At 41.3% G+C, this 18,222-nt stretch overlaps 1 protein-coding gene and 1 long non-coding RNA gene across 8 annotated transcripts in view; one reads left to right on the top strand and one right to left on the bottom strand.

The window, feature by feature from the left end:
• The window catches only part of LOC310852974, a 472,952-nt gene that overhangs the window by 177,817 nt on the left and 276,913 nt on the right, over nucleotides 1-18,222 (bottom strand). The gene's annotated exons all lie outside the window — the stretch shown is intronic.
• The window catches only part of GRID2 (glutamate ionotropic receptor delta type subunit 2), an 835,972-nt gene that overhangs the window by 559,303 nt on the left and 258,447 nt on the right, over nucleotides 1-18,222 (top strand). For all 7 annotated transcript variants that reach the window (XR_014568339.1, XR_014568340.1, XR_014568341.1 and 4 more), the window contains exon 8: nucleotides 2,864-2,983. Coding sequence is in view for 4 of the 7 variants with exons in the window: in XM_083756400.1 (XP_083612526.1) it covers nucleotides 2,864-2,983 (120 nt within the window). In the remaining 3 variants the exon portion in view is untranslated. The remainder of the gene's footprint in view (nucleotides 1-2,863; nucleotides 2,984-18,222) is intronic.

The raw sequence follows: 18,222 nt of genomic DNA, 5'->3' as shown, positions 1-18,222 counted from the left end.
CTGTGGCTAATTTTCCCTCGGCATTTGACAGATAAAGAGTTCACAGTTTAGACATGACCTTTTTGCCTCTTTGTAAAGCACAGCACATAATGTGTGACTCCAGCTGCTAAATCTTTGTTGTGGTTCTGTGTCCTGCCCCCCTCCCCTCTCCATCTTCCAGAGCATCAATCGGGCTACTCAAAATGTGGCTCTTCGCTTGCAAATAAAGAGGTCATCCACTTTCAGTATTAATATAATATTGCTGCTTGGTTAAAGGAAGCTACAATTTTCCAAGCAGTTAACTTGTATTAGAGAGTAAGGTGTGATCCAGAATCATTAAAATAGATGGAAGATTGCCACCAACTTGCAGTGCGCTGTGTGGACCGTACACTGGGATACTGAGATACTTCATTGACCACATTGCCACATTATCCCTTCTAATTAGCTGATTATGATTCAGTAATTGCAGCTCTATAATTTGATTTATGCAATATAAGGAATCATTGATTTTGATGACCACATTTGGGGTTCTTGGTTTCAATGGGTTTTGTAATCTGTAAGCCTTGGCTTCTTCATACAGTCAGAGGTACTGAAGCTCGTTGTTTTGAATACTGCCAAACTCAGTCCTGGGGTATGGTTGCCACCCATCCCTGTAATAATGTGATCATCCTTTTTTTGAAGAAAAGTGCACCATGTCCTGTTTGGACTTTAAATGGGATGCTTTTTTTCACATATTCACGTATCTATGCTTTTCTCCTCCCTTGCATGTGAGAAATTATTGGAAACATTTTCTATCACTGCAAGCTATTACAAATTCCCATTGTGTGGCTCTGTTCTCCCATAAATAAAGCTGCTTGTGGAAATGGCCAATGCAAATTACATCGTCTTTAAATTCGATATGAGCCCAGCAAAATTAGCAAAAGTAATGTTGGTCACAATAACCATTTGAGCCCAAAATAAACACATGCACATCCAAATATTGTCAGGAACCATAATAAATGCTACAGCATTCTTTTTATATATAAAATTGGAATCCATCAAGATATTTCTTCCTTTTGGGGGCAAAACAACTCTTTCCATTACTCAAACCTCTGACAATTTCCCCATTAGTCAGTAAAGACACTTCAAGAATACGCGAACACGCTGGTAATATGAAATAATGGCAGTGCTAGAAAAATATCAATTTCCATTTGTAATCTATGTAAATTATTAAAGTAAGGCTGATAGCAACAATACAAGCTAAAGAAAAATGATGCTGCAGTATTGCATTGGGCTGTGTCCCCCCACCCCAGGCCTTCCCAGTCACATTTGTTTAGGTTACTGACAAAAAGCAAGTTTTCATGTGCCCTGTGGAAAGGGGAATCGCAGAGGCTGTATTCCTAGTGCCTCATGCATCATCCATGGCTCTGACGGCTACATTCTGATTTCAGACTCCTTATTGTCAGTGATGGAGAGTGATGATTTATGAAGCAGAAAAGCCAGGACTTGATTTTTCTGCTAGCCGATTAGGCTTTGGCTAAGAAAAATTGTGTTTTGGGTTGTAGATGCGGCAAATTTGATATGGAAGACACCGATAGAGAATAAATACACAATGCAGTCATTTTGTTTTTGCAGTTTCTATCTTGAGCATGTCTACTTTTCTAAGAGATGGTGAGGGGTTTGGGGAAGGTTAGGGAGAAAATGAGCTGAGGAAACAAAAATTCTAACCTTGTGTTTCTGTTCAGTGTCTTATCGAAGTCTGTACTGTGCGATCCTTTCTATACTGCGCTGAAGACATTTAAAGATTTGACAGATCTGATTGATTCAAAAGCATGTATTACAAACCTCTGGAAACCATCTCTCTTCAAAACGCAGAAGTGACTGCAAGTTTAGATCCACTGGCATGTCTAAGCTCCCTACATGTGGAGAGCTAGTGCATCAGGGAGAAGGGCTCTAACCTAGTCTTGTCTGTGATGTACTAGTTTTCTGTATGTGTGGGGAAGCATTCATGCATGTGGTTGCCCCATCAGCATTCTCAAGTGATACAGTCAGTTAAAGCTTCAACAGTTGGCTCTGCCATGTTTGATATAACAGAATGAGTCCTGGGAGGTCTGCATGGACAGGTTTAAGCCTAGGGTTCGGAGTGGAATGGGTTCGACTGAATTCAGGTTTCAAAGTGGTCTTGCCTGAGCCACACTGATCAAGCCCAGGTACAGATTGAAATGCAAGTCTACCTTGGGATCCACAGTCCAAGATTCCACAAAGATGTGGTTTGATGGCACTGCCTTTCTTTTCCTTTCTAGTTTTTAGTGAAGAGAGGCCCAGCTGCCTGGAGGAATGGCTAATTTGAAGGCATTGCTTTGAAGTGACCAAGCTACTGTTTGCATTACTGGTTCTGTTGGCATTAGCAATGAGAAGAAAGATCTACCAGAAAATGTCACGCCCTAATTCTGCCAAATCTGACTTTCCACTTAGAAACATTTGCATTGTCCAGAGTAAAGATTGTGAGGCTGTGCCCCAAACCATGTTTACCTGCGAGGAATAAACCCCACTGAATTCAATAGGAATGACTTCTGAGCAGATATGGTTAGGATTTGCAAAGTGCTTTGCCTTCTAGCAACCTTGGCCTTTGTAAAACCTGGCATAATCTGAGCTGCTACTTTTACAAATGAATTAATAGTAGGTTTTAATTTTGCTAAATATGACTAATAATATCTTACTTCAATTCTGAGCGTTAAAAAGTTCATGCATACATAAAGGGAAGAGCAACAATATTGTGAACCGGGTGACTAAATTTTGCCATTTTTAACTTTTTCACATTTGCAATCACTGCAAAACTATATTTTGCAGAAATTAATACATGGCTATGTCTGAATTTTATGCTCATCCTTTTTTGTGCACCCAGGGAGGAGTGAACGGCTTAACAGGAGAACTGGAATTTGCAGAAAATGGTGGGAATCCTAATGTCCTTTTTGAAATCTTGGGTACCAACTATGGAGAAGAACTTAGCAGAGGCATCCGCAAGGTGAGAATAGATTTCCTAATTCTTACTTGTCTGTGTGGTTTCTTTTTGTGTTGAAAAAGTTAAATATTCCTTAAAGAAGAAGAATGCCTAACCTACTATTAATTCAATTTAGCACTAAGGAGATCGTTCTGTCAACATGTCTCCTTTCCAGAAAGAATGATTCCCACCCTGTTCTGGAGGGTTCTCTTAACCCATTCAAGCAGATTTGTTGAGGGCACCGGGGCAGGGGGAGGAAAAGAAGGGGAGAAGACCCACTGCATTAGTGGGACTCATAGCACTGACTTCTGCTAGTGCAAAAACTTAGTTGGATCCAGCCCCCACCCCACCCTCCTGCCATGTAAGTGATAATGCAGGTGATATTGTGTACAAGTGTACAAGTGATATTGTACGGATGGAGATATAGATATATATTACTTTCTGATTTTCAAATAGCATTTTGGAGTTGCAATTCTCACCATCCCTGACCATTGGCCATGCTATCTGGGACGGGTGGGTTGTAATCCCAGAATATCTGGGGGGTGGGGCTACAACAGGGTCTGATTTGATGCTAGGCACTTAGCTTCACTGAAAGCAAAATGTTGTGGTGAATTCAAAGGTGCCCACTTAAGCAAAACATCCAAGGGATTCCAAGGGAATCAAAAAGGGTATTAATAAGCTTACCAAAATGTCTCAGGGCATCTCCACACATTCCTAGGTCAGCTTCACCTGTGCATTAAGGTTGCTGTTCTATAACAGCATTTTCAGTCTAGTCAGTTCTGCATTGAAATACATGCAGCGATATCTTAGTGGTTTGCTAGTGATGAGATGCTTATATTTTTAGAAGTTCAGAATCACAAAAAAATCCTCTCAAAGTTATGTACAGTGGTACCTAGGGTTACAGACACTTCAGGTTACAGACTCCTCTAACCCAGAAATAGTACCTCAGGTTAAGAACTTTGCTTCAGGATGAGGACAGAAATCGTGTGATGGCAGTAGCGGGAGGCCCCATTAGCTAAAGTGGTGCTTCAGGTTAAGAACGGACCTCCAGAACGAATTAAGTTTTTAACCTGAGTTAACCTGAGTATTCTAGTATGACAGCCTCCCATTTTCTTATGAATAAATGATAGCATTTCTAGAAATGACTCTAATAGAATGGACGTTAGAGGAATGATTTAACAGGAGCCTGAAATTTAGGCTTACCCCTGCCCAAAGACACACATTGCTTCAGTCTTGAAAGGAACAACTTAGCTTTACATTTTTTCCCAAGTTTTTCTATTATACTACAAAGGACAAACTGAATGTACCTTAAGGTTAGTTAAGATGGTATGAAAGATTATAGAGGGGAAACTCCTGTTGAGATGATATTAGTGTTTTCATCTTTAGCAGCTATTTTTCCAGAGTGATCTGAGGTAGTGCAGAATGTCTAGACACACATTATCTTCCTAGGTCAAAGAAAGACTGATTACATGTTCTTTCTTGGAGCCATCCCTATCCAGCAAGCCAAAGCTAGTAATAGCCAAGCTGAAAAATGATTATTAAAAACAGTGGGATTTCTTTGCATGATGTGCAACAGTATCGTTTCTCATTCAAGTGTGGTCACACTACATGTTTTATTTTTGGAATACATAGAAATGGGAATGTGGCCTGGGGTGATGGCAAAGTCAATAGAACTCTGCTGTACGTCATTAATCTATTTTCATGCCATGGCAGGGGGAAAATAGGAAAAAAGAGGGGGAAAGTGCTGAAAGAGAAATATCCCCGCAGCCTTGAAATACTACTTCTTGTTGTTTCTCTGTAGGTCCAACTGCTGACTTTTAAAATTAATTTTGGTCACATCACATTTTGTGGCATCTTTTTGTTTTTAGCCCTTTTAAAAAGGAAAACAAAATGTAGATAAAGCTCTGGCTCAGAGGTCTCTGTGCACTGCCTTCCTTTAACAAACAAATCCGGAAAAGTCAAGTTGCTATAGTTGTTTGTTGTATTTTAAATGTCACCAATTGAAAATAAGAGGACTCTTTGGCATGTTATCTAAAAGCAGTGAAAGAAGTGGCATAAGTGATTCATGCTTTCTTTTCCTTACATTTTGGGTTTATTTGCATGCCATAGTTCAGTGGTAAAATAACTGCTTTGCAGGTAGGGCTGGGAGAAACCCTCGTGAAATTTCGGAAAGCTGCTGTCTGTCAGTGTAGTCATCAGTGGGCCAGTGGTGTAATCTTCCTGTGTTCCAGCATTCCAGTTCGGGACCTGTGCACTTCCCTAATGTAAGGGCACAGAAGCATGGGAAGAGGAAGTATGAATCCCTGCATACTTCATACATGAAGTTTCTGCAGAACTTCCAAAGCAGCCCTTGCAAATTGGGGTGTTTGTGTTATCTTTCAAGAGTGTGGGTAAGGCTAATAGCATTTGTTACCTTTATGAGTTTACGTTCTCTGATATGATAAATTAGGGCCTTCCTAGAAATTGACGTGGAAATAATAAATTATAGCTGAAGACCAATTTAATGCTCTTTTATGTATTAATATAATTGTTTGAGTTTCAACAAACTCACGATTTCCTATTATATATGCAGTCATTTAGAAACAATGCAAAAGTTATGAGACTTCTCATCTTTAATGAAACCACATCAATACACAATTATCATTTGGAATTACTATTACTATTACTGTTATTATTTTATTTATACTCTGCCCATATAGCTGGGTTTCCCCAGCCACTCTGGGCGGCTCCCAACAGAGGACTAAAAACAGAATAAAACTTCAAACATTAAAACTTCCCTAAATGATTTCTTTAGCATCATTAGATATTAATGGTCACAGATAAACTTCTATGTCTTCCAAGATATCAGATTTAATATATCCAATGTTGTAAATTAGTTAACAGTCATATCATAGCTGGAATCTCACCACTGCTGTAACCTCTCCATCATCTGCCTCTACCAATTATTTCAGTCCTATGTGGGAGTTGAAGAGGTCAAATAACACTGCAACAGATTATTGAAGAGAGCAAGTTCTTCCATTAGAGGAAGGATGTTGTTTTTTCCTTTAGAGGAAAGGATGAAAGACCCCATGCACAAATAGAAAGCTGGGACTTTCTGAAATGCTCATAATAATATCCTTTCCCCATAATACCACATTTTTCAACATTCCTTTGGATGTAATTGTCATCACATGTTTATTACTGTCACTTTATACTCCTAGTTTATTAATTTATTTAATTTATTAATGAAACAGAATTCAGTGAGTGATGACCAAGCACCTGTAAATTGGCCTCCACATGCCTGAAAAAAAATGTGCCTTATGTTTCAAAGCACAAATTTATCTTGGACAACATTGTTTAGTCAATGTTTTGAGGTTCTTAATCACAATTGTCAGTTTTCATATTTTAGAAGCAGTGTATACTCCATTGCTTTCAAGTCTGATATATAGTGTCATGGGGATAAGGAAAGATTTTTTGGACATAATAATAAAATACACCAGTACACAAATTCATATAGCTGTACACTAAACCCAGACAGACATTTTACAAGAAATATAGGTATATATAAATTAAGAGTGTGTGTTTTTATATGTTAGAAACCACGCTCTTATGATTTTGTACCAATACTTTTGAGCATACATCTATCACTTTTATTTAGACTTTTTTATATATTTATTTACATATTTTGTGAAATCTGTTCTACAGTCACCAGTGGATTAGATCACTATCATTTTTACTTTATATAATGCAGAAAAATAGTATCTTTCCCAAGACAGAGTCCTTACTTAAGATGTGGTCGGTCACAGTGGGGTTTGTGCTATGTTTGGAGGACATCTCAGTTTAATACCACATTGTGGATCTTACAGAACTGGTGTGTATCATTTTCTGCAGCTGTCATTACAAAAGTAAGCAAAATGACCAGTATCGTATCCCATACTCTCTGGCATTCTTTCCCTCAACATATCAATGATGCAGAGTGGCATATATTTCCATGTTGCATTCTCTTCCTTTGACAGGCAGAATCATTTACTCTCATCTCATTGTGCATTTCCTGTACCCACATTCCACATGAGTGGCTGAAGATGGAATCAGGCCATCTAGTGCCACACATGATATATAGTTCTCCCAAAGGATAAGCATCAAAAAAGCATTAGTTTAGGGGTAGAGCACAGAACCATTCCATTTGTCTTATTGTTTTTATTATCAAATATCAACCATTTTTCTTGAGAGCCAATTCCCACATCCACTTGGGGAGGCGTATGGTGAAATGGCCATGTATTGGTTTCCGGGGGGATTTTGATGTGGAAAACAAAATTGTGAAGCTTCTCAAACACATGCTGAGATTGCAAACCAGTGCCAAATGAAGGCATGATCATGTTCACATCCTATTGTTCCCAAGGCACTCAGTGTGTCATGCAGGAGCTGTGAAACACATCATCCTCTACTATCATTCTAACCAGGCTTCCCACAGGTAGCAGATGGTTCCTACACAATAGGCTGCCTATGGCAGGTACTTGGAATGCAAGGAGCTCATCATTGCCAGTTCATGGCTCAGCCTTTGCCAAATGGCTTTTGCGTGTTTCAGCATGAGCTGCAGAGGGATTCTGACTCGCCTTTTCGATATATAATGGTGTGAGTTTATGCAGTAACAAATGCTTGAATGGAGAATGCCATAGTGTTTTGACATCTGTTTGGTTGGCATTTGACATTTGGTTGGTATGTATTTTTTGACATTTACTTTTTGGAGTGGCGTGCTCTCACCCACCCAGTTCCGTACTACTGAAATACAAACTATTATGCCTCTAAATAACAAGACTAACAAGACCCACAAACAAAGGAACAACGGCAACAAAGCGGGTGACCCTCAGGAGTAACCCTTCTGTATGCTAGCGGTGCTGCAGAAAATAAAACAAGAGGAAAGGGAGATAAAATAAATGTACCGGGAGAGGAGGGGGAGAAAACATTCATGTTTCTTTCAGCATTCCTACTCTCATAAACTAGACGCTGCATGGATGTGTCCAAGCTGTAGTCTCCCATTACAGTGTGTGTGTGTGTGTGTGTGTGTGTGTGTGTGTGTGTGTGTGTGTAATTTGCTAGGAAAACGCTAATCACTATCAGTGCTAAACTGGGGGAGGGTTTTGCCCTAACTTCAATAATATCCTCAAATACATCATTTTACCTTTTCAAGGGGGTTGGGGTGGCATCCATATGGGAAAATTAAAATAATGCATCACGAAGGCAGGGACTAATCTTGCTCCTTGCCCTTGGTGACATGAAGAGTCAAGCCTGATTCAATGTGAATAGCCCTACCCTTTCATTTGCCTAGCCCCATCCTAGGTTCTGCTCTGTGGTCTCACAGAATGTAGAGAACTAGCTTCTTAAACTGTTGTGCATCAGTACGTAAAACACATCATATCTTAAGCACTCTTTGGAATAGAGTGCTTAATTGCTTATCATGTGAATTATTGCAATAATGGGGTGAATGGGCTTGGAAGTCACAAAGTTCCGTGGGGATTTTAATCTAGATTTCCCACATGAGATGTAGGGAAAGAACATAACTAAAGGGTGTGAAATTTGGCTACTATCATGCTTCAAGGGGGGGGGGGGACGTCTCCGTAAGACACAGTTCAGTGCTCTTTGTAAGAACTACTGAGTACTTGACAAGTTAATAACAAAATATATCTTTTTGCTCAAGTCTTTGGGTGATAGAAACGATGGTTGTGTGTCTCTTCCCCCCTTCCCCCTGTTGTCATTGCTTCTCAGTAACAGGGTTTTTTAATTTATGAATTTTAATTGTGTTTTAAAGTGAACAGCAATAACTGAATACCAAAATAAGGCAATAAAAATCCAAAATCCAACGTGTCTCAAAATCTACTATAGTATAAAATCAGCAGCAGAAGATAAAATGAATACAGCAAAGTTCACCACACCACCAAAGATTCACAGACATTGAAACTCCAAAACGTACCAAGAAATGTCCAAGGTCAAGCAACAGAGGCAATCTTAGGGTTCATAGCAATTTCTGGGAATACTGCAAGAATGTCCTTGTAGCTACTTAAGGACATACACTTCACGGTTTGAGAACCATGGACCTATTATTGCCACTCTTGCTTGACCTTGCTTGCCAATCCTTAAAAGACATGTTCTGTCATTGTTCTTTGTGTAAAGACTTTTGGATCAGGGATTACGTTGTTGAATGAACTAAAGTGGCTCTGAGATTATCACGCTCCTTGCTGATTGAGGACACTTCATTAAGCCCTGTTAAAGTGCTTTAGTGCTGTAATTGATTGATAGTCAATTCTCCTACTGTACAAATGGAAGTGAGTTATATAAAAAAAGCTTTTAGGAACAATCAGTAAACACTCATGAAGAAAGGGGAAAGTGGTACTGTTGACTCTTTCAACAGAATCAAAGCATTGGTGATTAAATAAGGGGAATATTGTCACTATTTTTGGAGACATATGGCGCTCAGCAGGTGCCACATTGGCTGGTCTTTGATCACAGTAACCTCATTGCTGAACTTGGATACAACAGATTTTATTAACATGTCTTCATATATGTCTTCGATCAGCAAAAGAGCTTTACTTTTGTGAATACAGAAATGCATACTTTTATATGACATCCATACATATGAAATTATGAGTCTGTCTTGTATAACAAAACAAAATATTAATTCTAATGCTTTCAGGTTGTTGTTGTTGTTGTTGTTGTTGTTGTTGTTATAACAATTTGTTTGCCACACTTCATCTGTAGATCTCAGAGTGCTTCACAACATAACAATACGAGATAAAAAAAACACAAAATGCATAATATAACAAGAACAAACCAGTAAGTCCCCCATACCCCCACTACCTCTCAGAAACACATTTAAAAGGGTACAGGGTGATAATCAGCCAAAGGCCTGGCTGAAGAGGAATGTTTTCGCCTGGCATAGACTCAGCTGGATTGTACATTACCTTGCCCTGATTTGGCCCAATCATATGGAAGTGATTGATTGGCACCTACTTTCCTAGCCCACCCAGTGTGCCAGTCCCACCTCTGATAGCTCAGAATGGGGTCTTAATGTTCAGTTATGGTCTCTATGTATTTGATCCACCCACCCACCCATGTTATTTGAACATTTCAGCACAGTATGGTGACCCATCATAGATATGCAGAGATAATAGTCCAGGGCATATGCTCTCTCAGTCTCCTCCATGCAAGTGAGTTGGATTGTGGGAATATATCATTTAATATAGGGCCATGGTTTTTGCGTGACGCCTACTGAACTGACTGATGGAGTGTACCATTTGACTGTTGTCATATTTGCATTTGTTCCAGAGGGAAATGTGGCACAGAACTGGAAATGTTTATTATTGGAGACAGAACAGATACCATCTGCAAATAATAGGAGGATTGCTAAATTTACAATAATCGAGAGCCTGAGAGTTGGTAGTGGAATGTATATTGACTCATTTATGTGGGCACTGATGTTAGCTGGATTTTCATGGCATCTCTTCTTCAGATAAAGAGTGAATGAAGAACACACTTACCCATCTTCCCAGTGGAAAGTAAGACACTCAACTGTCATTGTCAGAGCATGTGTGACAATTTGGTGAGTGATATTGGAATGAAGTCAAATTAAGTGTAAGGAGCCAGCATTTCATTTCTATCACAGTACTTTAAGTCAGTTGATTTTAATCTGACTGGAAAACTGAGTTTTGGGAATAGAATGACAGTACAGTATGAGACGTGGGGGACATTTCACATGAACTGGGAGTCAAATATGCACTAATACTTTGCTGTCTGTGGTTGGTGATATGTAGACTTCATTTGTGCAGCAATACTCTAGCGTGCAACACACAGACTTAATCATGTCATCAGATATATCAGATAAATTAATATTTAAGACTTCTCTCAAGGAGCAGTAGCTGTCCTGGCTGATGCTGGATGAAGAAAGCTAATATGTTGGTCCAATGATTGGCAGGCCCTTGGGCTCCCATTATAAAGGTGTGGGGTGGGTATGATTTCAGTGGGGTAAGTGGGATGCATCACTGGCTGAGCAAGTAAGTGGGAACTACTCATGGTGGGCTGGGCATGAGTGGCATGTTCACACCAGCACTGGTGTATCTGTGTCCTGGGTGATGGAAGAGTTGACAGCATTGGCTTGGAATCAGGCTGGGTAATGGCTGTCTCCTTGATGGGCGGAGGCTTGTTGGCAAAAGCTGGCAGAGGCAAAGGATCCAGTGGAGGTGATTAGTGGAGCCACTCCCTCTGGTAACAGGACTCTTATGAAGCATTCGGCAACAGTCCTGTGTCTCAGTGACTCATATCTGCTCATATGAGCACAGAAACAGCACAGTAAACAAAAGCTTGGCTGCGGAAGTACAGTGGTACCTCAGGTTACAGATGCTTCAGGTTACAGGCGCTTCAGGTTACAGACTCTGCTAACCTAGAAATAGTACCTCGGGTTAAGAACTTTGCTTCAGGAGGAGACCAGAAATCGTGCAGCAGCAGCAGCAGGCCCCATTAGCTAAAGTGGTACCTCAGATTAAGAACAGTTTCAGGTTATGAACAGACCTCCAGAATGAATGAAGTTCTTAACCCGGGGTACCACTGTATGTAGCATCGCTTTTTTTATTGCTTTACATCAAATCAAAGCAAATCATAATAAAGAAAATAGCAACAGTGCGAGGAGCAGCTCACACAAACATCCTGTCTGTCCGGGAGACAGAACAAAAAGCCGCAAAGCAAAAGAAAAATAAAATTTTATTTATACCCTGCCCTCCCTGGCCAGAGGTGGGCTCAGGGTGACTAACACCAGTAAAATTACAGTAAAAATATAATAGGAGGGGACCAATTTAAAATATAGGTTAAAATGCCATTTAAAATGCAGCACTTAGGATGGAAGTTCAGTGTCTAAGCTTCCATTCTCAAACTTCCAGAAGTATGGAATGTAAACAGTGTGGATCACAAGATCCAACAGCAACGGAGAATGAAAAATACTAACAGTGATGCCAGAGCTTAGAGTTGAAACCATGGGTGAGATAGGCATGGGGCAGTGGGGTGACATCCCTCTGGTTCCCTCCATGGGATCAGACTCCTCACCCTCAACATCTCTCTTTAATGTTTCTCAGAGCTTTGGCATAGCTCACTGTGACCCACCAGAAGTGTCAGCTGGCACCTTCTGAGTTCCTTAAACCCCTTGTCCTGATCCAACCAGACCCTCCAGAACTCGTGGCTATACATCCAACACCCCCAGAAATGCCAGGACCTTGGCAGGCCATTTTGATTTTCCCATAGTATCCCTGTGTTTCCCCAAACAAGCCTCTGCACCTGCTTTGTTGCAGAAGATCTGGCTTCTGTTTTCTTTCTGAAGAATGGCAAACCAAAGGAGATAGGAATCCAAAATGGATATGACACCATTTACTGGATAGGGTGGCAGTTAAGCCCTCCATCTGTTCAAGTGTTCACCTTTCTAAGGTAGATCAACATGTAGGATGGGAATGTATGGATGCAGCATGCTCTAATTTTGCACCATCGGGGTCCTATATCTTGAAGGGAGGCTATAAGTGTATGGCAGGCTTCCTGTGCAGACTTGCAACTTGTGGAGAGCATTGTGGACAGTGATGCTGGAGGTGAAGTTAGCACACTCATCCACACATTTTCCCCTCCCTTGTATGTTGATTTAATCCAGAAGGTGCATGGCTCAGTATGGCTTAAGCTTTTGAATTATAGAGAATGCTTTTTCATGCAAGACTAGTAGCTAAATCTAGTCCATCCTGAACCACAGTTCATGACAAATTAAATGTTTTCATTCCTTTTCTGGCTGAGGCATTTGGGAGTTGCAGTCCAAAATAAAAAAAAAGCAAATTTAAAAGCTAAAAGGAACCATTGGGGCAATAGATTTTCTCCAGGTATCATTATATTAAATACATTAACCTGTATGCTGACTGAACTATGTCTTTTAGAAGGGCTCCAGCCTTGAACTGAAGGCTGCCAAGTGATGGAAAATCTCCTCATCCTCTTAGCAATATTTTCCCCAGGCTTGCTGTGATTAATCCACTTTCAAGAATCACCCCAGTAAATCTTACTTCTTCATCTGTGCTCTTTCATCTGCTAACTCCACTTTTGATTATATTGATATATATAATCTCTATGGCCCCTTTTCAAATTCTTTTTTGCGTGTTTTCCACCTTTGTCCTCCACCACAATCCATTCCTTCTGCTCGCTTGTATTTTCATACTTCCACATATATATCACTGATAGTTAACTCTGCATCCTTTCTTCTTGTCATTGCCTTCTCTTTCTTTGAGATGCTCAAGATAAAAGGCATCTCTGCCACTCCCCAGCTTCTGTGATTTCACTAGGCAAATGCTTATACATTTCTCTGTTTTATAAAAGCTGAATTAGGGGGTCAGCAAGTGATAGCCCTTAAGTGAAATGCCCCACCAAATGCCAATCTAGCAGGCCATTTGGAGACATTGTCGTTTTGTCTGCGGTTCAGTACCCCCCACATCCTGGCCAAATTGCCCATCCAGGAAATTTAGTTGACCAGGAATATAGACATTTGCTTTGGAGGGAAGAAAACTGAAGGCTGAACTAGATGTGATCTTGCATGTGGCATGAACCTCATCATCCAGCCTTTACATGCAATCTTTTTGGTGATAACAACACAGGATAATTTCATGTCCTGAGCCCCATCCTAAGAAAGTTGGAATATCAAAGCAGAAATTTAAAGGTGAATTCAGGCATGGATTCAGGATTCAGAAACATGTAGAAATGACAGCTTGCAAGCTTACTGGGAAGATAAGGAGCTTATACTGAGTTAGATCATTGGTCCATCTAGTTCAGTATTTCCTACACTGACTGGCAACAGCAATCCAGGATTTCAGGAAGGAGTTTACCCCAGCCCTACCTGGAGATGCAGAGTCTTGCCCTTCCTTCCGGTGGGCTTTAGGACCTGGCTCCCTATCCGGGCTCCCTGCTGTGCCGCTCGCCTGTACATTTGAACTTGGCGCGCGCGCCCAGCCGGTAACCTTCCTCCTGACCGTTTCCCCGCTCTCCGATGTGGGCGTGGTCAAACCTGACTCATCTCCTCTCGCTGGTGGTGAGAACACTGGTCCCGATTCCTGGGACTCCCCCTCCCTACTGCGCTCTGGTGGGGAAGCTGGTCCTGATTTCCAACTGCTGCTCAGGGAGTCCCCGCTGGCCCCTTCCTCCTGGGGTTTTCCCCCTGGAGCCCCCCTTGCCCTGGCCATCGGCGCTCCCTTCTGTGAATCTTCCGATTCGCTGGAGAGGCTCGTGGAATGACTCTGGCCACTGTCACTGCCTCCACCCCACTCGGATTCCTCCTCCTCACTCTCCATTTGCTCCCCCTCCTGTGTCTCTGCTCCTGAACCCCTGACACTTACATTCTTCCTAATCAAGCTCCCTTTAGAATTCCTTCATTCTGTGTATGATTAGTGACCCACAGGTCACAATGAATACCTAGAGCAGAGCTTTCCAAACTGTGTGTCATGACACGTTAGTGTGTTGGCTGCAGTGTGTAGCTGTATCACGCAAATGTTCCCTGTGCACCTCTTGAGGCTGCAAAGGGGTTAGTTACGTCGTGAATTCTACTCAAACTGATCCAGAGCAGATTCCAGCGTATAGTTAGCAGAGTTAATACTTAAACACATTGCAGGGTTCCCAAAAGATAAACCAGAGGCAATTAATATTTCATCCAGCAAAGCTTTGCTGCTACTAAAGGCAAATAAGCGTAATGGTCACAAATCCAATACATTCAGGACTGGCACTGTCCATAAGAAATCCAGTTGCAGCAGACTTAACTTAAACTTGCAATAACTTACAATAAGACTAAAACCTCAACTCTAAGCAGACTATGTACAGAACACCACACCAGAAGGAAAAGAGATAGAAAGTGAACCTCAGGCTTCTTCTGGCCTTTTATTATAGTCAGCATGACATTGGCAGAAAGAAATAACAGAACCAATTTAAGCCAGCTGTACTCAGCTTCTTTGAAAGACTGACCCAAACATCATGAACCTTCTGCTTGTTTCTAGGTGGAATAGAAACTTACGTGTCAGCTAAAAACTTCCAGTTGGCACCAGTTTGTTTCACACAGAGAAGCTTCCAGAACACTCTTGAATTAATTAGAATAGGAAAGCATATACTTTCTGTACCAAGAAATGCAAACTGACAAGTTAAACCTCTGATTTGCTAGTAAAACTGAATTACTGTGTCGCAAAATGATGCACGTCTAAAAAGTGTGTCACCAAATGAGAAGTTTGGAAAGCTCTGACCTAAAGAGACTAATGTCAGAGCCTGTGTCTGGGTTGTACCACTTTAGGCACCAAGTGAGGGTTCATGTGGTTTAATAACCCTTCACAAAACCATTCCTTCCACACAGAAAACTAGCATGTCAGGTGAAGTGTCCTAGGCTAGCCTTCTCCCTGATAACAACAACAACAACAATTTATTTATACCCCAGGTACTCTGGATGGCTTCCAGCATATATAAAAACATAATAAAATACCAGGCATTAAAAACTTCCCAATACAGGGCTGCCTTCAGATGTCTGAACATAATGTCTACAAACATAAAACTTCCCCCATTTTTAAGGGAGCACACCATCCTATGCCCCCCCCCAACTGCATGAAGTGGTACAGCCCAGTGAGAGGAAGAACTAGGGTTGATTTCTGCCCATTAACTCATCTGCAACACATTTACAGTTCATTTGGTTAGAGCATGGTGCTAATAACACCAAGATTAATCCCCATATGGGACAGCTGCATATTTCTACAATGCAGGGGGTTGGACTAGATGATCCTTGGGGTCCCTTCCAACTCTAGCATTCTGTGGTCCTGCGGAATAACACATTTATCCAATGTTAATTGCCTGAGGCAATTTCGGATAAGTGATGATCTTCATGACCTTACAGAATGACTTCCTTATGTATATTGTCAGCTGGCTCCTGGTACCTTACTCTGCAGCACAGAGGTACCTTGCAGTTGGAAAAAACAATAATTTATAAATTGAATTATATACCCATCCCCTTTCTTTCTCACTCACGGGGTTTTTGTTGGCGAATGACCCCAAGAAAAAGAGTTTCTCATCCCCCCCCTCCACCTGCAAGTCCCAAGGATACTCAGGCTCCCCAGTTTCTAATATTTATATTTTAACAATGTGCATATAACATTTAGCAAAGGGGGTGTTTCCCACAAAATAAAATACCTTAACTGTCAAAGGCCACAGGGAAGAGGTGTGTTTTCAGCACAGTGCAGAAGCGATGCAGTGAAGACGCGAAGTGCATCTCTGTGCGGAGGGAGTTCCACAATTTAGGATCTGCCACAGAGAAAATCATCCCCCAAGCCACTATTCCCTTCACTTCTGTGGGTGACGCAGAACTACCAGGATAGCACTGCCTGCAGATCTTATCATCTGAGTTTTCTGGAATCTTGCATAGATAGACCTCTGTTAGTTAGACTAAACCCTCTCCCCAAGATTATGCATGGAGACAGGGTGAAAAAATGCTTATGCAGCCTCAAAAAACAAAGAACAAAACCCAGCACATTTCAATACTTGCATTTATTCAAATCACATTCCTAAGGTATGTTAAAAGCAAAGCCATGGAAAAAACACTTTATGGTGCCATTGATCTTACAGGGCTGAACAGTAGCCTTAAATCTCTGTTGTGTATAGGTACTCCTATTGGGCCATAAATATTTTATATACATACATTTCTCACTGCTTGAATGCAAGTTGGAAAACCACACCACACAAACATATGCCCCGGAACAAAATTAGAAACATAATGGAAACATAATGCAGGAGTAAGAACCTTTTGCTGACACTGTATCAGAGGATTTGTGTTTACTTTATTGATGTTTTCATTTTCCCTGATGTAAATTCCTTGGAAGAAATGATTTGCCCCAGTAAATAGCATATTGGAAAGCAAACAGCCTCTAATGACTAATGGGCTGAATGACAGTCTAGACACTGGCAAGGAGGAGAATTTCAAAATAACCTGTGCGGGTTCAAAAACAACACCACCTAGTTGCAAAAGCTAAGCTCAGGAGATATACAATGTGCTGCCTTCTCTCCCTCCACTTTTTATTGTACAGTGGTACCTCGGGTTACATACGCTTCAGGTTACCCAGAAATATTGCTTCAGGTTAAGAACTTTGCTTCAAGATGAGAACAGAAATCGTGCTCTGGCGGCACAGTAGCAGCGGGAGGCCCCATTAGCTAAAGTGGTGCATCAGGTTAAGAACAGTTTCAGGTTAAGTACGGACCTCCGGAACGAATTAAATACTTAACCCGAGGTACCACTGTACTAATTGCATTTTTGTTAATATAGGAAGCTGCCTTATACAGAATGAGACCCTTGGTCCTTCTACCCTGACTTGCAGCAGATTTCCAGGGTTTCAGGCAGGGACTATTCTATAAATATTCAACAAGTGCAATCAAAAATAAGAAAACCTCTAGGACTTTTTTTATTCCTCTCCCTTTACACTCGAATTCAGGGTCACCCACTTAAACTGATTGACTATAAATTCATAACTGAAAATCCTTCATGCCATGCATACTTAATTTGTGGAACTCACTGCCACAAGTAGTGATGATGGTTGTTGGTTTAGATAGCTTCAAACAAATTTGTGGTTTAACATAGGAAGCAGTCTTATCCTGAGTCAACCCATTGGTTCATCAGCTCAGTACTGTCTACACTGACTGGTAGCTGTTCTCCAGAGTTTCAGATGGGAGTCCTGCCCAGCCCCACCTAGGGATGTCAGGAATTGAACTTCAGATCTTTTGCATGCAAAGGATGTGCTCTTCCAAAATAGGTCCTCCATTAGCTATAAGCAGGTGGTGCTGTGGTCTAAACCACAGAGCATCTTGGGCTTGCTGATCAGAAGGTCGGCAGTTCAAATCCCCGAGACGGGGTGAGCGTCCGTTGCTCGGTCCCTGTTCCTGCCCACCTAGCAGTTCAAAAGCATGTGAAAATGCAAGTAGATAAATAGGTACCTCTCTGGCGGGAAGGTAAACGGCATTTCCGTGCACTGTTCTGGTTCGTCAGCAGTGGCTTAGTCAGGCTGGCCACATGACCCAGAAACTGTACGCCGGCTCCCTTGGCCAGTAAAGTCAGATGAGCGCCGCAACCCCAGAGTCATCCACGACTGGACCTAATGGTCAGGGGTCCCTTTACCTTTATGATGTCTAGATGCAACTTCTAAGTTCAGAGGCAGTAGTATGCCATTCAACACTAGTTGCTAGAAGCAACAATCAATAGGGAAAGGCTGTTG

This window comes from Podarcis gaigeae, assembly GCF_964106915.1.
Source record: "Podarcis gaigeae genome assembly, chromosome: 9".
In the NCBI taxonomy this organism is placed as follows: domain Eukaryota; kingdom Metazoa; phylum Chordata; class Lepidosauria; order Squamata; family Lacertidae; genus Podarcis; species Podarcis gaigeae.
Note: the sequence above shows the minus strand (reverse complement) of the source record. Positions and strands in the feature narration are given on the sequence as shown.